Here is a 25610-nt window from a genome sequence, read left to right on the forward strand (position 1 = left end):
AACATCAATGAGGAGGAGATACCTCAGACACAGGATGACCTGGTGAAGAGTCAGACAGAATCATAAAGAGAGAGATGGTTCTATTTGGGGATGATTCAGTTCTGCACCTCACCGCTATTCACCTTCCCGTCTGGGAAAGGGAGAAAGAGGGGCCAGCTAAGAGCAGGATTCTCAAGAATAACTTCTCAAGAATGATTCCAAGTATAACTCGTCAACCAAGTATTCTGTACCAGAGTACAGATACAGTGGCTGCATAACTACGGACAGAGTAAGAAGCAGCTTTTACATGCTTGTGGTGAAAGAAACCTCGTTCTTTTTAAAACCAGATCGAGGGCTTTCCAGAAAAGACTTCTGAGAAGAGTTGGCATTTTCACCACCAGGCTTTCCTCCACACACCTTTATCTCTAGTGACCATCCTTTCCTCCACACACCTTTATCTCTTTTGACCATCCTTTCCTCCACACACCTTTATCTCTAGTGACCATCCTTTCCTCCACACACCTTTATCTCTAGTGACCATCCTTTCCTCTACACACCTTTATCTCTAGTGACCATCCTTTCCTCCACACACCTTTATCTCTCGTGACCATCCTTTCCTCTACACACCTTTATCTCTGGTGACCATCCTTTCCTCTACACACCTTTATCTCTGGTGACCATCCTTTCCTCCACACACCTTTATCTCTCGTGACCATCCTTTCCTCTACACACCTTTATCTCTGGTGACCATCCTTTCCTCCACACACCTTTATCTCTAGTGACCATCCTTTCCTCTACACACCTTTATCTCTCGTGACCATCCTTTCCTCTACACACCTTTATCTCTCGTGACCATCCTTTCCTCTACACACCTTTATCTCGTGACCATCCTTTCCTCTACACACCTTTATCTCTAGTGACCATCCTTTCCTCTATGCTTGCTTGCCCCCATTTGACCTTTGTGGGCCTGGGTGCCACCTCAACGTTAGAGGGGGTTGAATGTGCACTAGGCCCTGTGACAAGGAAGTCACCCTGACCCTCGCAGCCCAGCACTTCTATTTATAATACCCCTGCCACCTTCTCCCACTCACGGCACAATAGAGAGGGAGGGAGATCACTGACATGTCCACAGGCACATCCAGAGAGACAGACGCCAGCATTAACATGCTCACTCACCCACACAAATGCTCATGGGCTCACCACACACTAGCATATACAATAGCAGACAAAGTAGAAGTGATAACCGTGTAGTCACACAGTGTAGTCACAGGTTTAAAAAATAAGCACAACATATAACTGGGCAGTTTGATTCCTTATGTTCTGATGATGCTGTTTAGTCTTTCCTTGATTTACATCATTTTATATCGCTGTCGGCTATACAGCCGATTACAGACTCATTTTCAGCCGGGTACTTTTTCCACTTCAATTAACTAGGCCACTTTTCAATTCGCTAGTCAGAAAAAAAAAGTCTGCTGAGCCCTCTCCCGCGAGAATGAATGATATTCATCTTCTGGCGATCTATTGATAGACCTGATGTCTGTCGCGCCTCTAGGTACCTGGGTGTGTGTGTTGTGTGAGCTGTGGTTGTAGTCTAATTTCTTTACGTGGAGGGAGAGAGCATGAATTTGCACGTCCCATATAGTGTGTTAACGACGAGTCGAAATCCACTTAACCGATTGTTTTCCGTGACATTCATTGACTTTCTTTCGTATGGAGAGTCCGACATTAACGATGGCCCAGGGCCAGTAAAAACACGTGCTGGGCCAGAGCATCTCATCAGTCAACTTTCATGGGCATTTTGCATTCCAGTTCAACATTTACCTGCTCTGCCACAGTCTACCATTGAAGACCAACACCCGTAAATGTCATGCTATTTGTGCAATATGATTGGCCGTTCATTCAAGCACCACCATACCATCATGCGAGTCACAACTTCTCGAGCAGTACAAGTAGATGCACACGCAAGCTGTCCAGAAGTTCTACTCACTGAGCTTATTTATTTTAGGCAAAGGGATTTATACTAGAAATATGCTGACTACTATTGATAGTCTGCAAAAACAAAAGCTATAAAAAAGACACCTGACATTCCTAGTCTACTGTAGCCATGTTGATGTCTCTCTGGAACGTTCCTCTTAGTCCTCTAGAGTCGGTATCTGCGGCCCCGCGGAAATTAGCATAATAAAACAATTCCCATCCAAATCAGTCAGTTAAAACTAGAGAATTCAGGTGTCTTTGCATGTATTTTCCTGCGTCTCAATCCACGGCATCCGCTGATGTCACCCTTCCTCATCTGCTGTGAAAAGCCACAGATACAGAGCGGTGTTTGTCAGACCATGAGACGTACCGAAAATCAGTCTTCTTACGACAACATTCGGTCCAAACAGTTTGGACTACAAAACTATTATGACCCCTCTAATGAAAGATGAGACTCTCACAAACACAGTGGTATTCTGTTTTGCATCACGGGACTCGTCTGAAGTCGATCCATCCGATGTGACAACTTCAGTAGCGTCGGAACAGTTTGGGATACACACAAATACAGTATTACTCCTCTGTTTGTCTCACAAACATGTATATGTTGGTTGTTTTCCACCACTACAAGCCTCACAAGACAAGTCTCAAGGTAGACAGGTACATGAAGTATACATGTAGATAGTTTAGTGCCTAAAATAAGGGGTTAAATACATTTTTTAAAATTGTTTCCTGATATTTGTTAGAGCTCTCAGATGTAGGACAGACACTTCAGAACATACTTCCTTTAGAACTTTTGAGGACGATCTGTTTATCCATATGAAGCTGTTATTTAATGCATTTGCATTGGCTAATAGCAGTAAAGCCAAATTCAATGTTTCATCAAATATATTTTAAATATATTTTACCTTAATATATTTTACATCCCCCAACCTGAACCCTAGCTTGACTCGTTTATTAAAGGTGTTGAACTGACTGAATTAAGACAATCTCATATAACCTTCCCATTCATAAATTATACAACGCACTTATATATCCATGGTATTGCATTGGGAAAACTAAAGATCTCGTTTGTATTTTCGATATGAAGTGCATCAGGACTTGCCAGCCAGACAGTGATGTTAAAGTGAGTTACTCTTCAGTAGTCTACCAAATTGAATCGGTAAGAGAGCTGTTCATTTGGCTCCCTCATTTGCGTAATGGTAGGCTCTTTGGCGATTATCTACAGATAAATGATGAAAACATTTGATGAATATGGTGAATCCTCCTCACTGCAGGAACAATAGTTAGGCTAGTGGAAACAGCATCACGCTGGTCCAAAATATGATCAAATTAAACAGACTAAAAGCAAAAATGATACATATGGCATTTTGAAAGATACTGATATACATTACATGGCCAAAAAGTGTGTGGACACCAGGTCATTCTAAAATCATGGGCATTAATATGGAGTTGGTCCCCCCTTTGCTGCTATAACAGCCTCCACTCTTCCAGGAAAGGAACATTGCTGCGGGAACTTGCTTCCATTCAGCCACAGGAGCATTAGTGAGGTAGGACACTGATGTTGGGCGATTAGGCCTGGCTCGCAGCCAGCGTTCCAATTCATCTCAAAGTTATCCGATAGGGTTGAGGTCAGGGCTCTGTGCAGGCCAGTCAAGTTCTTCCACATCGATCTCGACAAACCATTTCTGTATGAACCTCGCTTTGTGCATGGAGGCATTGTCATGCTGAAACAGAAAAGGGCTTTCCCCCGGGCCTCCTGAGTTGTGCAGTGGTCTAAGGCTCCGCATCGCATTGCTAGCTGTGCCACTAGAGATTCTGGGTTCGAGTCCAAGCTCTGTCGCAGCCGGCCACGACCGGGAGACCCATGGGACGGCGCACAATTGGCCCAGCATCATCCGGGTTAGGGGAGGGTTTGGCCAGCAGGGATGTCCTTGTCCCATTGCGCACTAGCATCTCCTGTGGTGGGCCGGGCGCAGTTCACTCTGACACGGTCACCAGGTGCACAGTGTTTCCTCCGACACATTGGTGCGGCTGACTCCCGGGTTGTAGGCATTGTGTCAAGGAGCAGTGCGGCTTGGTTGGGTTGTGTTTCAGAGAACGCACGGCTCTCGACCTTCGCCTCTCCCGAGTCCGTACAGGAGTTGCAGCGATGAGACAAGACTGTAACTACCAATTGGATACCACGAAATTGGGGAGAAAAAGGGGTAAAATATCAAAAAGAAAAGGGCTTTCCCCAAACTGTTGCCACAAAGTTGGAAGCACTAGAATGTCATTGTAGAGTGTAGAATGAAGATTTCCCTTCACTGGAAATAAGGGGCCTAGCCCGAACCATGAAAAACAGCCCCAGACCATTTTTACTCCTCCACAAAACTTACAGTTGGCATTATGCATTCGGGCAGGTAGAGTTCTCCTGGCATCTGCCAAACCCAGATTTGTCCGTCGGACTGCCAGATGGGGAAGCATAATTCATCACTTCAGAGAATGTGTTTCCACAGCTCCAGAGTCGGCAAGCTTTACACCACTCCAGCCCACACTTAGCATTGCGCATGGTGATCTTAGTCTTGTGTGTGGCTGCTCGGCCCATTTACTGCAACACCCAATGAACAGTTATTGTGCTAACATTGCTTCCAGAGGCAGTTTGGAACCCGGTAGTGAGTGTTGCAACCAAGAACAGATGATTTTTACACGCTACGTGTTTCAGCACTCGGCGGTCACGTTCTGTGAGCTTTTGTGGCCTACCACTTTGCAGCTGAGCCGTTGTTGCTCCTAGAAGTTTCCACTTCACAATAACAGCACTTACATTTGACCGGGGCAGCTCTAGCAGGGCGGACATTTGACAAACTTACTTGTTGGAAAGGTTGCATCCTATGACAGTGCCTCGTTGAAAGTCACTGAGCTCTTCAATAAGGCAATTCTACTGCCAATGTTTGTCTATGTAGATTGCATGGCTGTGTGCTCCATTGTATACACCTGTCAGCAACGAGTGAGGTTGAAATAGCCAAATCCACTAATTTGAAGGGGTGTCCACATACTTTTTTATATATAGTGTAGGTCTACTGATTTAATCAAAGCATTGACTATGGAGTAATGGGGGAGCATTGCTGGCTACTTTTTCTATTTGGCTGGCTACTCCATGTGCTTGTGGAAAACACTGTTTAATCTGAAAACAGTCTGGATCTCGTTTCAAAGTGTTTAATTAAGTTCAACTTATGAAATAATGAAAGGGCTCAAAGTGGATTTAATAACAAGGAATGCTACATAACAGACCCCTTTTCCATCACATAGCTATTAAAGAAATGCTCCGGAACTTTGGCAACTTCTAAGTACTTTTTAAACCTCCTGCCTTGGGCTGGATGTGTCAATGTGTACTTCATACATGCATCATCTACTCTATGAGCAGAATTACTGTTTTACCTCAATTAGCCACGAAATCCCTAGTTTGAAAGAGACTGTTTTTCTGGAAGCTGTGCCACACCATTTTCCCTCCATTTTCCCCCACGTGGGCCAGCCCCCTAGCAATTAAATTTCTAGCCAATGAGCTTCAGTCCCCCCAGCCATTTGAGTGACAGCTAGCAAGATGCACACACAGCAGAGAGAGAGAGAGCGAGAGAGAGCAATGACGCGGTGCGCATATCTGCATATATGTGACAATTTTCAGGGACCACTTTAGGCTCGTGAGCAGTACTTTTAGAACAACTGGCTAAAACGTATACAAAAGTACCAGAGAACATCTTTAACCACCAGAGTATGTAGTTGGACATGTGGCATCCAAGTGCTGCCTCATCTGTGCCGCTTCATCTCCACAAAAAACAAACACTGATATCAGGGACTCACCTCAACACAAAGGTTGGGCCTGTGGACATCGACCACAGCTCTGTACTAAATTGCTTTTATTCATTTTCTTCACATTTTGAGCCATGGACTCTGTGTACATTTAGTTTCCTCTGTGGGAGCCTGGTGGAGCTCGTCTAACTTCTGCTGATTCATCCCTTAGTCACAACGGTCCAACACCTGACGGATGTGTGTAGCTAACACACCCACACCCGGGCCCTGGTGCTTCTCACATCCTCACACACAGAACAGATGGGTAGCGTTGGACCAGTCCAGGGCTGTTCCCACTGGAAAAACATGTCCATATGAGAGGTGAGGGCAGAGTACGCCTCAGTGAAACATCACCACCTGGACTGACCAACACTCTCAGCCCACCAGAGAGAAAACATGCTTTACTACCAGGTGGACACTGGACACAGCAACAACCAGGGAATAGGGCATTAAATTGGTCGCTGCTCGAACACTTTTCTGTTCAGCACTTGTACCAATACTCTGGGAATCACTTATAAATTATGAAATAGACTTACCAGTCCCAGTAGTCGCTGGAACCTATAGTCAGAGTGCCATGTCAACGTGACAACAATCATGGTTTATGAGGACACCTAATATTGACAGGGGGTATTCACATCAGCCACAATTGTAGTCCTGTAGACTTCATAATAGCTCTGTATAGAGGTCCCTTTACCCTCTCCATCCTCCCTATCTGGAGGTCATATGGTTTGGCACAGGCACTGTGTGGACTCAATAAAGAGCTCCCTATCAGAGATAGACCACACTCTATTGGGAAATGGCTTTTCAGCAGCTTTATAATTTAGAGCGCTTTAGGGCCTCTTGGCAAATAACGGCAGCGCTATTGAATTACAACAGTACTCTTTCCACCAAAATGCCTCCTGAAGGATTTAGCTCAGGGACAAAAGGATCCCTCTGAGGGAAAAGGCGACAGGGAGAAAAGTGTTTTTCTACTGTTAGCAGTGCAATCAAGATTTTACAGACAAATTGTGTACGTGATGGAAATATAGTATTAACAATAGCGTACCGAGGGAGAAAAGCAAAAAAAAACATTCAAGGGCATCGAAGTTCAAAAGTGTTCCAGGAAAAAAAGCTACTCTTCTTTTGTGGCCAAGTATTTAGAAGCTTATTAGGATTTTACATAAAGAGAATCACACACATTCTCTTTAGAAAGCGCTTTTATCTCAACACGTAATTGCGATGAAATTACAATAATTGTCCCAATTAAAGTAATCCCGAATGAACAGTATGTCATCTTAATGTTTCAGTACTTGGGAGAAGAGGCTTCCTAATTAGCCCAAATTGCCTTGCCCGTATTCATTTCAAGTGTCATTAGTTAAAAGTTTTGAAGCGCTCAGAGAATCGCCTGAATGCCTGGATCCGGGCATGTCTCTGAGAGGCCAATTGTTCGCTGGATCAATGAGGGAGGGGAGGATCGTGACAGCGGCAGATTCAGAGAGAGCAGAACATATAGACGAAAGCATCAGAGTTAAATACCTTCCTGCTAAAGAGAATAGCCAGGGACAGCTTAGTGATGGAAGCCTCTGGCCAAGCAATAATGCCTAGCTGGAAGTTTAAGAAACATTGTTCTTGTACTGGGATGTTGTAATCTATATAAACGTAACATATGTTGGTCCCATGTTTCATGAGCTGAAATTAAACAACAAAAAATCCATACGCACAAAAAGCTTATATCTCTCAAAGTTTGTGCACAAATTTGTTTACATCCCTGTTAGTGAGCATTTCTCCATTGCCAAGATAATCCATCCAGCTGACAGGTGTGGCATATCAAGAAGTGGATTAAACAGCATGCTCATTACACAGGTGCACCTTGTGCTGGGGGCAATAAAAAGCCACTTTAAATTGTGCAGTTCTGTCACAATGCCACAGATTTCTCAAGTTTTGAAGGAGCGTGCAATTGGCATGCTGACTAGAGAATTTGGCAGAAGCACAACTGGCCTCACAACCGCAGACCAGGTGTAACCACACCAGCCCAGGACCTCCACATCTGGTTACTTCATCTGCAAGATTGTCTGAGGGGGTGTGGAGGGGAGTAAATGAGGAATATTTCTGTCTGTAATAAAGCCCTTTGTGGGGAAAACTCATTCCGATTGGCTGCACCCCTGCCCAGTCATGTGAAATCCATAGATGTAATTTATTTCAATTGACTGATTTCCTAATATAAATATAAAAAAATATAAAATATAAAATCTGACATTGTATTTTTGATCAGTATAATTCATTGAATTAGTAAAAACAATGTGTAATAATAAATAATTTAAATTTAATTTTACCTTTATTTAACCAGGCAAGTCAGTTAAGAACATATTCTTATTTTCAATAACGGCCTGGGAACAGTGGGTTAACTGCCTGTTCAGGGGCAGAACGACAGATTTGTACCTTGTCAGCTCGGGGGTTTGAACTCGCAACCTTCCGGTTACTAGTCCAACGCTCTAACCACTGGGCTACGCTGCCACCCCATAAATGCAGAAATGTATTGCAACATGCTCTCAGTGTAAGGAACTCAGTGTAAGGAACTATTGGTTTGCCTTAACCCAGAAACTGAATACAGTTTTTGAATAGTGTGATGTTGTGAGAGACAGAACGAGCCATGGAGAGACATATGGGCCAAGGCTTTATAGAGTAGTCGAGAAAATTATTTTTGGTGCTTGACACGCATTCCTGGCCTTCTGTTTCCAGTGAGGGGCTGTATGTGTGTGTGTGTGTGTGTGTGTGTGTGTGTGTGTGTGTGTGTGTGTGTGTGTGTGTGTGTGTGTGTGTGTGTGTGTGTGTGTGTGTGTGTGTGTGTGTGTGTGTGTGTGTGTGTGTGTGTGTGTGTGTGTGTGTATGAAAGTACCTTGCTTGTGTCTCAGGGTCTGATTAATTACAGTGATCCTCAGAGGAGCAGGGGGTGACATATGTTCCTGTGCCGCACTGCTCCTGTGTGAGAGTTTGGAGGCTTGGAGGTGTGTGTGGAGGGCACAGGGAGACAGGGGGGCTCAGGTACTGAGCCAGGCCTGTGCGTGTACTGCAGGGGCATCCTGGCATAGACAGTGCACCAGATGTCAGAGCAGACCCAGGACCCGGTCCGGCTTGAAGGACTGACCAAACAACACTTTTCAAGCTAAAAATTAAATTGGAGCTCCCGAAATAGACTCCCAGAGGATCTGACTGGGCTCAAACTTCCCCACAGATCCCGGATACCGACAGCCGGAAATCTCTACTCGTGTTCTTTTGTGATCGCCAAAATAGTTTCCATTTGCTGCTTTCCGGAAGCTTGCTTTTTTTGGTGCGATGCTGAACATAACATACCACTCTCAAGTACTGATCTGAAGATATGTATTCCTGGTCTGAGAAAAACCCCAAACAAAACCCAGCAGCAGTTATTCATCAGTACAACGACCAGAGGGACCCTGATTCACATCTCTATTAAAAAGTGAAATGAGAAGGCTGCTTAGAGCCCTTTACACCACTCACAGACTTTCAAGACTCTAATTCAATTTGATCAAAACTACAGTAACAGGCCATCTTAATTCAAATAGTAAACCTGACAGCTATAAATACTGTAATTCTCAGAAACACTTCCGGAAGTGCGTTAGGCAGGCAGTGTACGCTGGCTCGCAAGTGAGACAAATATGTTGGCCGTTGCTGTGTGTGTGTGTGTGTGAGTGTGTGTGTCTATGTGAGACTGTGGTTAGGGGCTTTTAACTATTTTGATAGCCTGTTGGTGTGATAACAGGAAAGCACAAAGCATGTGTCTGAGAAGTCAGACATGCTACGTTTATGTAAAACTGTTACTGAGAAATAATCATTCTGTTGAATTTTTTTTGCAAAAGGACATTGTGACAGTTACACAGAACAACATGACTAACATGACTAGGCTATATAGCTAATATAATAAGACTATAAAATACACTGAGTGTAACAAACATTAGGAACACCTTCCTAATATTGAGTTACACCCCCCCACCCCCCGTTTGCCCTTAGAACATTCCATTCGTCAGGTCATAGACTTTACAAGGTGATAAAAGCGTTCCACAGGGATGCTGGCCCATGTCGACTCCAATGCTTCCCACAGTTGTGTCAAGTTGACTAGATGCCCTTTGGGTGGTGGACCATTCAAGATACACACAGGAAACTGTTGAGTGTGAAAAACTCAGCAGTTGCGGTTCTTGACACACTCAAACCCGTGTGCCTGGCACCAACTGCCATGCCCCGTTCAAATGCACTTAAATATTTTGTCTTGCCCATTCACGCTCTGAATGGCACACATACACAATCCATGTCTCGATTGTCTCAAGGCTTAAATATCCTTCTTTAGCCTGTCTGTTACACTTCATCTACACTGATTGAAGTGGATTTAACAAGTGACAACAATAAGTGATCATAGATTTCACCTGGATTCACCTGGTCAGTCTGTCATGGAAAGAGCAGGTGTTCCTAATGTTTTGTACACTCAGTTTAAATCACATCACTGTCTTCCAACGACATGCTGCTCTCTGTGGCCTACATGGGCTGCAATAAACCTTCCAGAGAGAGAGAGCGCTCTGCAAAGAGAGAGAGAGCACTCGGCCTTATGACTGAGATGTGGAACGACAGTTGACCTATGAGGAGTTGACTCACCCCGCATACACTTCAGCAGTAATCTATTCACTTATTAGACGCTTTGGGGAAATGAAGCGCTCTAGTGTAGACCACTGAGCATCACACCTCTCCCCAGTCATGTTACACTCCAATGAAAACTGACAAACCCTTCATGAGGGGTAAAGATAGCCGTAAAGATAGTTTATTTGATTATGCCGTGAACAATTATCTAATTGGCGGTTGAGCAGAAGAGGACGTGCTGAGTTTTGGTTGAGAGAGAGGACGCTGTGTTGACCTGACCACAACGCCACCGTAAAAACAAGAAGCCGCTATCTGGTCCTCCAGGGAGACAGGGGCCTGAGGTTGAAGTGAGGCAAGCGACAGTCAAGAAAGACAGGGAGTGTGACTCACCCGGCTATAAACAGAGAATGGGAGCCTAGATGACGCGTCGCATTAGAAGAGGTGCTTCGGGGAGAGGAAGAAAAAGAGCAGTGAGAAAGAGAGAAAGAGGGAAAAAGAGAGAGGGAGAAAGAGAGAGGGAGAAAGAGAGAGGGAGAAAGAGAGAGGGAGAATGAGAGAGGGAGAATGAGAGAAAAGTGAGAGGGAGAAAGTAAGGGAGAAAGAGAGGGAGAAAGTAAGGGAGAAAGAGAGGGAGAAAGTGAGGAAGAGAGGAGAAAGTAAGGGAGAAAGAGAAAGTGAGGAAGAGAGGGAGAAAGCCTGATCAGTGGGGAGATCTCTCCAGATAAGGGCCGCTTGGCTCAGCGTGGTGTCCAAGTTGGTTTGGTGCTTCCTTTCATCACTTACCGCCATTGCAGTGGCCATTTCATACGCAGCGGCAGTCACGTTTTGGAAACAGACAGTGCTTTGATGGACAGCGCATTGATGGACAGTGCATTGACGGACAGTGCATTGATGGACAGTGTATTGATGGACAGTGCATTGACGGACAGTGCATTGACGGACAGTGCATTGACGGACAGTGCATTGACGGACAGTGCATTTGTGAATTGATTGCCCCCCATCTAGCTTCAGAGTTTGTTCTGTTAGGTGACCTAAACTGGGATATGCTTAACACCCCGGCAGTCCTACAATCTAAGCTAGATGCCCTCAATCTCACACAAATCATCAAGGAACCCACCAGGTACAACCCTAACTCTGTAAGCAAGGGCACCCTCATAGACGTCATCCTGACCAACTGGCCCTCCAAATACACCTCCGCTGTCTTCAACCAGGATTTCAGCGACCACTGCCTCATTGCCTGTATCCGCTACGGTGCCGCAGTCAAACGACCACCCCTCATCACTGTCAAACGCTCCCTAAAACACTTCTGTGAGCAGGCCTTTCTAATCGACCTGGCCCGGGTATCCTGGAAGGACATTGACCTCATCCCGTCAGTTGAGGATGCCTGGTCATTCTTTAAGAGTAACTTCCTCACCATTTTAGATAAGCATGCTCCGTTCAAAAAATGCAGAACTAAGAACAGATACAGCCCTTGGTTCACTCCAGACCTGACTGCCCTCGACCAGCACAAAAACATCCTGTGGCGGACTGCAATAGCATCGAACAGTCCCCGCAATATGCAACTGTTCAAGGAAGTCAGGAACCAATACACGCAGTCAGTCAGGAAAGCTAAGGCCAGCTTCTTCAGGCAGAAGTTTGCATCCTGTAGCTCCAACTCCAAAAAGTTCTGGGACACTGTGAAGTCCATGGAGAACAAGAGCACCTCCTCCCAGCTGCCCACTGCACTGAGGCTAGGGAACACGGTCACCACCGACAAATCCATGATTATCGAAAACTTCAACAAGCATTTCTCAACGGCTGGCCATGCCTTCCGCCTGGCTACTCCTACCTCGGCCAACAGCTCCGGCCCCCCCGCAGCTCCTCGCCCAAGCCTCTCCAGGTTCTCCTTTAACCAAATCCAGATAGCAGATGTTCTGAAAGAGCTGCAAAACCTGGACCCGTATAAATAAGCTGGGCTTGACAATCTGGACCCTCTATTTCTGAAACTATCCGCCGTCATTGTCGCAACCCCTATTACCAGCCTGTTCAACCTCTCTTTCATATCGTCTGAGATCCTCAAAGATTGGAATGCTGCCGCAGTCATCCCCCTCTTCAAAGGGGGAGACACCCTGGACCCACTCCTTCCGTGGCCTCCAACTGCTCTTAAACGCTAGTAAAACCAAAGGCATGCTTTTCAACCGATCGCTGCCTGCACCCGCATGCCCGACTAGCATCACCACTGGATGGTTCCGACCTTGAATATGTGGACACCTATAAGTACCTAGGTGTCTGGCTAGACTGCAAACTCTCCTTCCAGACCCATATCAAACATCTCCAATCGAAAATCAAATCAAGAATCGGCTTTCTATTCCGCAACAAAGCCTCCTTCACTCACGCTGCCAAGCTTACCCTAGTAAAACTGACTATCCTACCGATCCTCGACTTCGGCGACGTCATCTACAAAATTGCTTCCAACACTCTACTCAGCAAACTGGATGCAGTTTATCACAGTGCCATCCGTTTTGTCACTAAAGCACCTTATACTACCCACCACTGCGACTTGTATGCTCTAGTCGGCTGGCCCTCGCTACATATTCGTCGCCAGACCCACTGGCTTCAGGTCATCTACAAGGCCATGCTAGGCAAAGCTCCGCCTTATCTCAGCTCACTGGTCACGATGGCAACACCCATCCGTAGCACGCGCTCCAGCAGGTGTATCTCATTGATCATCCCTAAAGCCAACACATCATTCGGCCGCCTTTCGTTCCAGTAATCTGCTGCCTGTGACTGGAACGAATTGCAAAAATCGAGACTTTTATCTCCCTCACCAACTTCAAACATCAGCTAGCTGAGCAGCTAACCGATCGCTGTGCATTGACGGACAGTGCATTGACGGACAGTGCATTGACAGACAGTGCATTGACGGACAGTGCATTGACGGACAGTGCATTGACGGACAGTGCATTGACGGACAGTGCATTGACGGACAGTGCATTGACGGACAGTGCATTGACGGACAGTGCATTGACGGACAGTGCATTGACGGACAGTGCATTGACGGACAGTGCATTGACGGACAGTGCATTGAGGATAGCCTAACATGGCCATTTTAGATCATACCTGCAGGTCAAACTCTTTGCTTAGGATTCCTTCTAAAGCACAAGCTTATTATACAGCACAAGTCTATTATACTCTGAGGAAGACGTCAGCTTGATGTTGAAACGCCAGTCACCTGCACTCATCCTGAACAATGGACTAAAGTGAGCAAATAAGAAATGTATCTCTGCCTTGTTTTTTGAGTGCTCCAACTCCTCTGCCTCGAATTAGTCCTTTTGGAAGTTTGTTTTGGTGAGCTCTTTTATTGGATTTGTGTCTCTGTTGTGGAGCATCTTTCTTTGTCTGCAGCAGCAAGGAGGCCTTCCTGAACTGTCCTTTACATGTGCTGCCTCATATATATTTGTCCAGAGCCATTTATTTGACCAGAAGCTCAGTGAAGGATGGGGATGGAGGGGGAGTGGTGATGACTGTGTGACACTGAGTGCCGGTGACACTTCAGCGCCCCAGGAATCCTGGGCGCTAGTGTATTGTGACAGAGTGGCAGAGTGCAACCTTTAAAGGGCAGCTATTGATGCAGAACAGCTCCAACCCTAATGACTCAGACTATGTGCCGATTCCCTTCCCCTTGTCCACACTCTCATGCCTAGTTAACCAGTCGCTGGCTGTGCTTCATACACTCTCATGCCTAGTTAACCAGTCGCTGGCTGTGCTTCATACACTATCATTTCAATCAACATATTAATAATGATATGCTTCTTATTTCAATGCATTCAGCTACGTGATTCGAATACAACGTGGAAATTCAGTCTATTTAGCGGTGTTCAGAGAAACCTTCGGGTGTCTACTACTAAATGATGTGGTGGTTGAAGTGGATATGAAGATCCTCTGCTGCCCTCTACTGGTCAATATGAATTGGTCAATCCTCGTCATATTAGCAACCCATGCTAGTTGTTGCATCTTTAGATGCCTCTCAAAATTTCTAACATATATTTTCATCTGTCTCATGAAACCGCTTGTATGTGCGGTGTGATTTTGACAAAGGTTTTTCTGAAAATTGCATTATGGAACGATACCTTGTGCGCATTGCTGCGCTTATGTGTGAAGAAATAATAGTTTATCAACACTGGAAGCTAAATGTTCTGTTCTGTTGCATCAGACTCATTGTTAAAAAAATATATATATGTAGCTTTGGCCTACTGGTTGTATGAATTTGGGATCTATAGTCCCACAACTGTTTGTTAGGAATAGCTCATTTCTATCTCGTACAGAACAACAAGCTGACCAATAGAATAGGTACACGTTTCTACTATGGGGGATGATAGATTGACAGACTAGTGAGCACAGTCGACACCCAATGCATATGGGGTCCGGTCAACTTCTCAAACGTTTGGAAACACTGGCGTGTGTGTGGTGTAAAAGGAACATTTCAGAAATACTCTGAAACGTCTGCTTGTGTGTGTCTGCCTGTGCATGCAGATGTGTGTGTGTGTGTGTGTCTGCCTGTGCATGCAGATGTGGGTGTGTGTGTGTCTGCCTGTGCATGCAGATGTGTGTGTGTGTGTGTGTGTCTGCCTGTGCATGCAGATGTGGGTGTGTGTGTCTGCCTGTGCATGCAGATGTGTGTGTGTGTGTGTGTCTGCCTGTGCATGCAGATGTGTGTGTGTGTGTGTCTGCCTGTGCATGCAGATGTGTGTGTGTGTGTGTCTGCCTGTGCATGCAGATGTGCAGATGTGTGTGTGTGTACGTACCTCTCGTAGATGGTCTTCAGGGTGACCTGGTCTGAGATGCCGTCGGTTTCCTCCAGGAAGAGGAGGAGCCAGGAGGTCCTGTAGGGCCACTCCTCCGTCATGTTGATCCATGACGCCAGACGGTCCCAGTTAAAGATGATATGATTGGCCCTCAGCAGACGACCTGGACATATCACACCCAAATGAAAAGTCAGGGAGAGTTTCTCTACGAGTGGAGGGACTCTGTGGACGGGCTTTTGTTCCTGCCCTGCTATAACACACCCAATTCTAGTAATCAGTGGCTCATCAGGACTAACTTGATTAGCTGAAGACATTGTGTTAGAGCAGGGCTAGAACAAAATCATCCACACCAAGAAGGTTGGCCTCCCCTAAGCGACTAATAACGCTTTCTTTCTGATTTGGTCCTGCCGTACATACCTACATGTACGCTACGGTCACAAGACGCAGGCCTCCTAATTGTCCCTAGAATGTCTAAGCAAACAGCTGGAGGCAGGGCTTTCTCCTATAGAGCTCCATTTTTATGGAATGATCTGCTTACCCATGTGAGAGACGCAGACTCGGTCTCAACCAAACAGGAAGGATATAACCTCAAGGTTATATCCTTCCTGTTTGGCCCTGTCCGGGGGTGTCATCGGATGGGGCCACAGTGTCTCCTGACCCCTCCTGTCTCAGCCTCCAGTATTCATGCTGCAGTAGTTTATGTGTCAGGAGGCTAGGGTCAGTTTGTTATATCTGGAGTACTTCTCTTGTCTTATCCGGTGTCCTGTGTGAATTTAAGTATGCTCTCTCTAATTCTCTCTTTCTTTCTCTCTCTCAGAGGACCTGAGCCCTAGGCCCATGCCTCAGGACTACCTGACATGATGACTACTTGCTGTCCCCAGTCCACCTGGCCGTGCTGCTGCTCCAGTTTCAACTGTTCTGCCTGCGGCTATGGAATCCTGACCTGTTCACCGGACGTGTTACCTGTACCAGACCTGCTGTTTTCAACTCGCTAGAGACAGCAGCAGCGGTAGAGATACTCTTAATGATCGGCTATGAAAAACCAACTGACATTTACTCCTGAGGTGCTGACCTGTTGCACCCTCGACAACTACTGTGATTATTATTATTTGACCATGCTGGTCATTTATGAACATTTGAACATCTTGGCCATGTTCTGTTATAATCTCCACCCGGCACAGACAGAAGAGGACTGGCCACCCCTCACATCCTGGTTCCTCTCTAGGTTTCTACTGAGGTTTTGTCCTTTCTAGGGAGTTTTTCCTAGCCATCGTGCTTCTACACCTGCATTGCTTGCTGTTTGGGGTTTTAGGCTGGATTTCTGTACAGCACTTTGAGATATCAGCTGATGTAAGAAGGGCTATATAAATACATTTGATTTGATAAGTGCCATGGTGGTAGGACACCCCTCTGCCCTTGGGTAATATAAAGGTCATAGGTCATCTAATAGGAGATGTGTTACCTGTATGGCTCAATTAGTAGAGCATGGAATTGCATTGCCAGGATTGTGGGTTTGATTCCCGAGGCCACCCATGTCAGCTAAATGGCATATATTACCTGTGACAGACACGATGTTGAGCAGCCTCCTCATGGTCTGGGGGCTGATGTCACTGAACCAGTCCTCAGTGACCAGCAGCTTGGTCAGGTCAAAGGACATCTGTCTGGTGACGGTCCTCTGAATCTGCCTCCTGCGGTATGTGTCCTACACACAGAGGAGACCTCAAATTAGCCTAAAGACAATCTTTAAACTATTTGTAAATGCCCTTGGGTCTTTCCAAAATCCGTAGTTTTTATATAATTAAGAGTTGACCTTGTCCGACCTGTCCTATGCTCAACGTTTTAAGTGACCCTGTGACCGAGTGGGTGACCATCTCATGATGGCATCATCTCCCTGTGCAGTGTACCATGTGACCATGTGTGTGACCTCTAGTCTAATTCTCCTTCCCACAATCTCTCTCCATCCTTCCTTATTTCACCACTCCACCCATCCCTCACCCACCAACACACAAGGGCATCTGTTCCTGAGCCCAATCAACTGGGAATGTCCCTTGTCGGACACAGAAATGCACTGTGTGCTACTGACATAGATCCATCAGATCTAGGAGATGACTGTTTTTCTCATCTTGTCCACAGTAAGACAGTAACTTTCAATACACAGTTTGACAAACGTCTGATAATAGCAACAGCTGCACTTCTTGGGGTCCACTGTAACGTAAACGCAGGGAGTCAGGAAGCAGGTGTAGAAGGTGAGTTTAATCATAAGACACATGAAGATAATAGAAACAGTCAGGACTGTAACGCAGGTGAGTCAGAAGCAGGTGAGAAGGTTTAATCATAAGACACATGAAGATAATAGCAACAGCTGCACTTCTTGGGGTCCACTGTAACGTATACGCAGGGAGTCAGGAAGCAGGTGTAGAAGGTGAGTTTAATCATAAGACACATGAAGATAATAGCAACAGCTGCACTTCTTGGGGTCCACTGTAACGTATACACAGGGAGTCAGGAAGCAGGTGTAGAAGGTGAGTTTAATCATAAGACACATGAAGATAATAGAAACAGCTGCACTTCTTGGGGTCCACTGTAACGTATACGCAGGGAGTCAGGAAGCAGGTGTAGAAGGTGAGTTTAATCATAAGACACATGAAGATAATAGAAACAGCTGCACTTCTTGGGGTCCACTGTAACGTATACGCAGGGAGTCAGGAAGCAGGTGTAGAAGGTGAGTTTAATCATAAGACACATGAAGATAATAGAAACAGGAGCAGCGTACTGAACGTAAACAGAACCAATACTGCCTGAAGACTGACGTTACTGAGGGCTAAAGAAAGGGAGAGTAATCAGGGTGATGATGAAGTCCAGGAGTGCATAACGATGGTTGCTAGGACCGGTGGTTAGTAGACCAGAGCAGTAGGAGGCGTGACATCCACACAGCGTTGTGCGTGTGATTCATTAAACTATGAGGCTACATATCACCTCTTATCTGGATTTTCTCTACGTTCAAAACGTGTGGAATGCTGTCTCTGCAGGACAACAATAGGTACTGATTGCTGAACAGTACAGCAGTGGCAACAAGAGGAGAAAGCTCCTCTGGTCACAAGCCTCCAGAACATCACCATCACTAAGCTGACTTTGACCTCACCGGTAGAGAGAGATAGTGTATGGCCAGTAATGAGTCAGTACTGGATCAGTAAGGAGGAGAGAGACTAGCTCTCCTTTGATTTGAACTTATATGTTTTGGACATGCTCAAAAATGGAAAATGATTGGTGAAAATGAAAGTATTATAGTTTTATTGTTAGTCTGGTTATTCAGGAAAAAAATATCAGGAGCAATTATTGAATATTGATCATGAAAAGCCACTGTGATAGTTGGAATCTTTTCTCCCAAAAAAGCAAGCTAACTTAGTTCACATCAAGCTAACTTAGTTCACATCAAGCTAACTTAGTTCACATCAAGCTAACTTAGTTCACATCAAGCCAGAGCCGAGCCCCCATCTTGTTTACAAGCCTGAGCTTGGCCTCGCCTGCCTCCCATGACATCTTGTAAAGATAGACTCGACTAAAGATCCACAACTCTGCAATTAAGCAGCTGAGAGACAGAAAGCTTTTGTTCTCCCTCCATCCTCCTTCCTTCAATCCTTTTTATCTCCTCTTGTAAAGAGAGCCTCTCACTGCTTCCTGGCAACCAACGAGAGGGCCAACAAAAAGAAGCGTGCGCCGAAATAAAAAAGGACCCACTAAAATAACAAAAAAAGAAGAACAAAAAAAGAAAATAAACCAGGCGCCCAAACAAACAAACAAACAAACAAAATGGGAAGGAGGCAGAGCCACTTAGCCTCCCACTGGCAGCCGGGACACACTGCTGCTCCTCCCTGCCATTAGGTAGTGTGGAGTCGCAGCAGGAAGGATAAACACACATCAGAGGCTCCTCCACGACGGAGACACAGACACTGGCTTGTTTGCTCCCGACCTCCTCCATCCCTCTTCGCTATGTTCCCTACAAGGCTGGAGGAAGCTAGCTAGGCCCCCGTGCCTGTGGGTTTTGGTGCATCATCTCACCCTTTCTATGTTAGTCTTCTCCATCTGTGTCTATCAGGTATTTCACTGAGCTTTCATTGCCAGGACAGACGACCAATCTGCTCATGCTCCTTGTTGAATCACTTGTCCTTGTGCCAGAACTCTGCAGGTAGAGACCTCTGCAGGTAGAGACCTCTGCAGGTAGAGACCTCTGCAGGTAGAGACCTCTGCAGGTAGAGACTTCTGCAGGTAGAGACCCTCTGCAGGTAGAGACCTCTAGAGCACCTATGCAGGTAGAGACCTCTGCAGGTAGAGACCTCTGCAGGTAGAGACCTCTGCAGGTAGAGACCTCTAGAGCACCTCTGCAGGTAGACATCTAGAGCACCTCTGCAGGTAGAGACCTCTGCAGGTAGAGACCTCTAGAGCACCTCTGCAGGTAGAGACCTCTGCAGGTAGAGACCTCTAGAGCACTTCTGCAGGTAGAGACCTCTAGAGCACTTCTGCAGGTAGAGACCTCTGCAGGTAGAGACCTCTGCAGGTAGAGACCTCTGCAGGTAGAGACCTCTGCAGGTAGAGACCTCTGCAGGTAGAGACCTCTGCAGGTAGAGACCTCTGCAGGTAGAGACCTCTGCAGGTAGAGACCTCTGCAGGTAGAGACCTCTAGAGCACCTCTGCAGGTAGAGACCTCTGCAGGTAGAGACCTCTAGAGCACCTCTGCAGGTGGAGACCTCTGCAGGATCTGTGCAGGTAGAGCCTGGTCCAGCCTGGGCATGAATAGCGAGGTAGGGGAGAGTGTGGTGGATGGCTGGAAGAGCTTACTCTGCGGTTGAGGGCAGTCTTGCTGCCAAACTTGGCCTGATCTCCCAGACTGTTCGAGGATAGCTTCCTGTCCATCTCCTCATGCCATCCTGTGAAGAGAGAAGTGGAAAAGGAGAGAAAGAGAATTAGGACAATCAAGGATGTCTCATCACAACACCTGATATAAAGAATCAACCTATTCAGTGAACACATTATATGAGTCCTATGTCCTACTGAATCATAGCAAGATAGAATGTTAGAGCCGTAACCCCATGAAACCCATAGTGAGTGTGTGTGTGTGTGTGTGTGTGTGTGTGTGTGTGTGTGTGTGTGTGTGTGTGTGTGTGTGTGTGTGTGTGTGTGTGTGTGTGTGTGTGTGTGTGTGTGTGTGTGTGTGTAAAAATGTGTACCCCTTTGGGTCCCCAGGACCAGGAAACACTGACCTATGTGGGTGTATGCATACAGGCTTTTGTGTGTTTGTGTGTGTGTGCTTTCCTGCAGGCCTGCCTATGCATATGTCTTGCATACCCTCAGGGTTGACCAGGTCTCCGTTGGGAGTGGGGGCGGCCATGCACAGCTTCCTGGTGGTGCTAAGACTTCGGCTGTTGAGAAAGACAGGCAGGTGAACGATGTTCCTCATGTAGTCGTGGCCGTTGATGTTGGAGTCCCTGAGCACGCTGTTCAGGTTCTGGTTGATGGCCTTGATGATGATGTGGGGGTCACTGGCGAAAATAGAGATGAAGGGGCCTTTGGAGAACAGCACCCTCACCTGGTGGAGGGAGGGAATAGCAAGAGGATTTATGACCAGGACCCATATCCACAAAGCCTCTCAGAGTAAGAGTGCTCATCTAGGATCAGGTCCTCATCTGACCACATAATCTTATTCATTACAATCTAAAAAGTTCAACTGATCCTGGGTGCATTCACTACAGTGCTCTTCTGTGGTGTTTGGAATGATAAAAGCCTGAAATCCATTGAGCATGAACCTTGTGTGTCAGGTTTGTAGTGTCCTATTAGTGTGTTCGTACACACGACTGGTGAAAACTACTCGACGTCAACTTCTTAATATCTGTCAACTGCGGCCATCATTTGTAGTTTCTTGTTAGTTTGTGGGCTTCTGTTGATCACATTTAGTTTCTTAAGGAGCATGCAACAACAATTCCACTGGGGGACTCCCTACTACTACTCTAAACGAATGTGGTGAGACCTGATGGAGGACAGACAGTACACACACAGCGGGACTTTCCAAGCTGATGATGAGAGACGTCGTCCAGGTGTCACAGGATCCTGATCACCCTGACCCTCGGGGTGTGTGTGTGTGTGTGTGTGTGTGTGTGTGTGTGTGTGTGTGTGTATGTGTGCAGCCAAACAACTATCTGATTATACTGAGTTTGTCCCTGTAATTCATTTATAGCTGATCATCACTCGTTCTGTACCTCTTCAACCTCTCCTATTCATATCCATGTACTCATTATATGAATATAGCGCTGTTATATCATAAATCTATCTGTATTAAATGGAAAAACTTTAGTTCACCGAATTCAATTTGCTAATATTCGCATATAAATGAGAAACAAAAAGATGAGAATTTAAGAGGGCCTCGTTGGTTCATTTGTGCCACAAATGGGGCTTTTGAGTTAGCTGGGAAGGAGGCACTGGTTCGTTCGCACAGAAGATTTCATTAGCGCACAGGAGGCTGTCAAACTACTAGGGGATTACTTGTCCCCAAATAATAACATTTAGCCGGAGGAAATTCTATTACTCCAGCTGGGAAGAGGAATTTGATCTAAGTGGATCCTTTAAAGGGGCAGAGCGATAAAGGGGATGGCTACTGTATATGTGCTTTGTGTCCATAGTCAATACTATTTGTACTTTGTGAAAGATGCTTTGAAAGGTAAGTCGTGGTAATATGTTATTTTACGACACTATAGGAACTTTTCCGCATGTGTTTGACTTTGGTGCCAATGACTAATTACCAATGAGTCATGGTAATGACTTAACCCTGGGTGGTTATGGGTAATGACTTAACCGTGGGTAGTTATGAGTAATGACTTAACCCTGGGTGGTTATGGGTAATAAATTAACCCTGGGTGGTTACGGGTAATGACTTAAAGGTACTACACACAGGATATTTTTTTACATTTTTGCATTGTAATTTCATATATCTGTAGTAATAGTGGAATGGTAGTGTGTCACATTATCAATTACCTGCCAGTGTTGTGATTGGCTGTGATATTCACCTATTGATTTGTCCTGCCAGAGCTGCATCTGTTGTCAAAATGGGAAAGTTGTTCTGACTTTGTGGCTGTGTTATCTAGTGGAAATAGCTCTGTCATTTCCTAGCTGCAAAAATTCTACACTGTTTGCTCAATTTCAGTTTATGTGAGAAAACAAGCACTGACTAGTGTAGGGAATTGTTGTACCATCTAAATTGCTGTGAAATATCTTTTCAACAACAGCCAATATTGTTTTTACAGCTGTTTGAAGCTGGTGGACCAACACTGAAAGTAAACAGCTCAAGCTTGAGTCTCCACCATTTTACCGGGAAATGGGATGCGGGGGAGAGGGGCGATTTGTTTTAAATAAAGCCTAGTGCTAGGTGATTTGTTTTAAATAAAGCCTAGTGCTAGGTGAATTGTTTTAAATAAAGCCTAGTGCTAGGTGAATTGTTTTAAATAAAGCCTAGTGCTAGGCGATTTGTTTTAAATAAAGCCTAGTGCTAGGCGATTTGTTTTAAATGCAGCCTAGTGCTAGGTGAATTGTTTTAAATGCAGCCTAGTGCTAGGTGAATTGTTTTAAATGCAGCCTAGTGCTAGGTGAATTGTTTTAAATGCAGCCTAGTGCTAGGTGAATTGTTTTAAATGCAGCCTAGTGCTAGGTGAATTGTTTTAAATGCAGCCTAGTGCTAGGTGAATTGTTTTAAATGCAGCCTAGTGCTAGGTGAATTGTTTTAAATGCAGCCTAGTGCTAGGTGAATTGTTTTAAATGCAGCCTAGTGCTAGGTGAATTGTTTTAAATGCAGCCTAGTGCTAGGTGAATTGTTTTAAATGCAGCCTAGTGCTAGGTGAATTGCAAGATATTTCACAGCGATTTAGATGGTACAATGATTCCCTACATTATTCATTGCTTGTTTTCTCACACAAATCTAAATTGAACGAACAATGTAGGAAATTACATAGAAATTCCCACTAGATAACACAAACACAAAACATCTTTTCCATTTTGACAGCAGATGCCACTCTGGCGGGAGAAATCAATAGGTGAAAACCGCAGTCAATCACAACACTGGCAACTAAATAGTACTCTGAAACACTACCATTCCACTATTACTGCAGATTTATTATAGTCTAAACCCTGTGTGTTTTGTAATGTAGCCATTGTTACAAACAGACACACACAGCACAGGCACACACATTTACATGCTGACCACTACATCCACGAGCATTGCAAATAAATGTACACATACATGTTATTCAGCCATTGCCCCCACACTGCTCGCGAGCGTCTGCGTGGCCAGGCGCTAAAATAGAACTTGCTTCCATTTGTGACGCTCAATGCGCACCAAGTCCGGCCTCTCCCATCACCGCATTGGTTTTTAGGAGCATATTACCCATGTGGGTGATTGAAAGATGAACTGAGATCCACACTCCAGTCCAGTTGGTAGTAGTAATGCACCTTAAAGTTGGTTGTAGTAATGCACCTTAAAGTTGGTTGTGGTAATGCACCTTAAAGTTGGTTGTGGTAATGCACCTTAAAGTTGGTTGTGGTAATGCACCTTAAAGTTGGTTGTAGTAATGCACCTTAAAGTTGGTTGTAGTAATGCACCGTGAAGTTGGTTGTAGTAATGCACCGTAAAGTTGGTTGTAGTAATGCACCGTAAAGTTGGTTGTAGTAATGCACCGTAAAGTTGGTTGTAGTAATGCACCGTAAAGTTGGTTGTAGTAATGCACCTTATATTTGGTTGTAGTAATGCACCTTATATTTGGTTGTAGTAATGCACCGTATAGTTGGTTGTAGTAATGCACCGTATATTTGGTTGTAGTAATGCACCGTATATTTGGTTGTAGTAATGTACCTTATATTTGGTTGTAGTAATGCACCTTATATTTGGTTGTAGTAATGCACCGTAAAGTTGGTTGTAGTAATGTTGGTTGTAGTAATGCACCGTAAAGTTGGTTGTAGTAATGCACCGTATATTTGGTTGTAGTAATGCACCTTATATTTGGTTGTATATTTGGTTGTAGTAATGCACCTTATATTTGGTTGTAGTAATGCACCTTATATTTGGTTGTAGTAATGCACCTTATATTTGGTTGTAAAGTTGGTTGTAGTAATGCACCGTAAAGTTGGTTGTAGTAATGCACCGTAAAGTTGGTTGTAGTAATGCACCTTATAGTTGGTTGTAGTAATGCACCTTATAGTTGGTTGTAGTAATGCACCTTATAGTTGGTTGTAGTAATGCACCTTATATTTGGTTGTAGTAATGCACCTTATAGTTGGTTGTAGTAATGCTCCTTATATTTGGTTGTAGTAATGCACCTTATAGTTGGTTGTAGTAATGCACCTTATAGTTGGTTGTAGTAATGCACTGTGAAGTTGGTTGCCAACTGCCATATAAAGTCCAAAGAAGAAAAAGAAGCCTGAAGCAGGTGAGATGACGAGTTGGTTTACCATTTTATCTGTGGATTAATTGGTCGGAGTAGAGGACCTTGTGCATTTCAGGTCAAATAACAACCCAATGTTTATATCCCAGGACAAATGAGCTAGCAACACCAAGCTAACGAGCTAAATTACCATACATGTTTCATGCATTTTGACCTGTCCCCAAATGAATAGAATTGGTTCAGAGTTTGCTTTGATATTTCAACCTGATCGCGTCGGGTGTGGGTGAACAAAATCAACTTGCGCACGATGGCATACCGGACGAATGCGCACGTATACGGTTTGGTCAGCATGTTACACACACACACATACCGTGTCGAGCATCTGCAGCACTTTGTCCTGCTCACAAGCGTCCAGGCCGTCGATGATGACCGTCATGCGGGTCTGGTTCTGGGTGAAACCGTCGATGGTCTTGGCCATCTTTGACATCAGCTCCACCTCCTGCTTCAACACCTGGCATGGAGAAACCAAACGCATACACACACTTCATCAAATCAGTACACACTACATATTGTATTCAATAGACATACAGACATACTACATATGATTGGTTATAATTAACAACACAGTTAATATCATTTTTTTAAACATTGAGCTTTTAAGTGTCTAACATTATCATGTAACCAAACATCGGAGGAGTGAGACTGCCCCAGGAGAAATAATATGACTGTTTACACTACCTTCATGAAGCCCTCGCTCTTGAGCTTGTGCATCTTGTTGGCAGCACTGTGCAGCCTCTTCCTCTGAGAGTTGAGGACGGAGTCAGCCACCTGCCACCAAGTCCTGCAGTTCAACAGGAGGGCCAGGCCCACCACGCTGGCCATGGCGATCAGCACCGCGTTCACCGTCAGGTTGTCATGCTGCACCTTCATAGCAAATAAACAAGTTCCACTTTCAAAAAGTTGTTTTCAATTATTATGACTTTTTATGTACAGGGGAATCATACACAGA

The 25610-nt window shown here is 45.1% G+C and overlaps 1 protein-coding gene across 6 annotated transcripts in view; it reads right to left on the bottom strand.

Annotated features, from left to right (window-relative positions):
* Positions 1-25610, bottom strand: part of LOC124002099 (kinase D-interacting substrate of 220 kDa B-like) — a 124821-nt gene that overhangs the window by 53309 nt on the left and 45902 nt on the right. For all 6 annotated transcript variants that reach the window (XM_046309380.1, XM_046309378.1, XM_046309377.1 and 3 more), the window contains exons 18-23: positions 25340-25525; positions 24972-25112; positions 20526-20766; positions 20019-20107; positions 16740-16884; positions 15183-15345 (exon numbers count right to left, since the gene is read on the bottom strand). In XM_046309380.1, coding sequence (XP_046165336.1) covers positions 15183-15345; positions 16740-16884; positions 20019-20107; positions 20526-20766; positions 24972-25112; positions 25340-25525 — 965 coding nt within the window. The remainder of the gene's footprint in view (positions 1-15182; positions 15346-16739; positions 16885-20018; positions 20108-20525; positions 20767-24971; positions 25113-25339; positions 25526-25610) is intronic.

This window comes from Oncorhynchus gorbuscha, linkage group LG17, assembly GCF_021184085.1.
Source record: "Oncorhynchus gorbuscha isolate QuinsamMale2020 ecotype Even-year linkage group LG17, OgorEven_v1.0, whole genome shotgun sequence".
NCBI classification, from domain to species: Eukaryota; Metazoa; Chordata; class Actinopteri; order Salmoniformes; family Salmonidae; genus Oncorhynchus; species Oncorhynchus gorbuscha.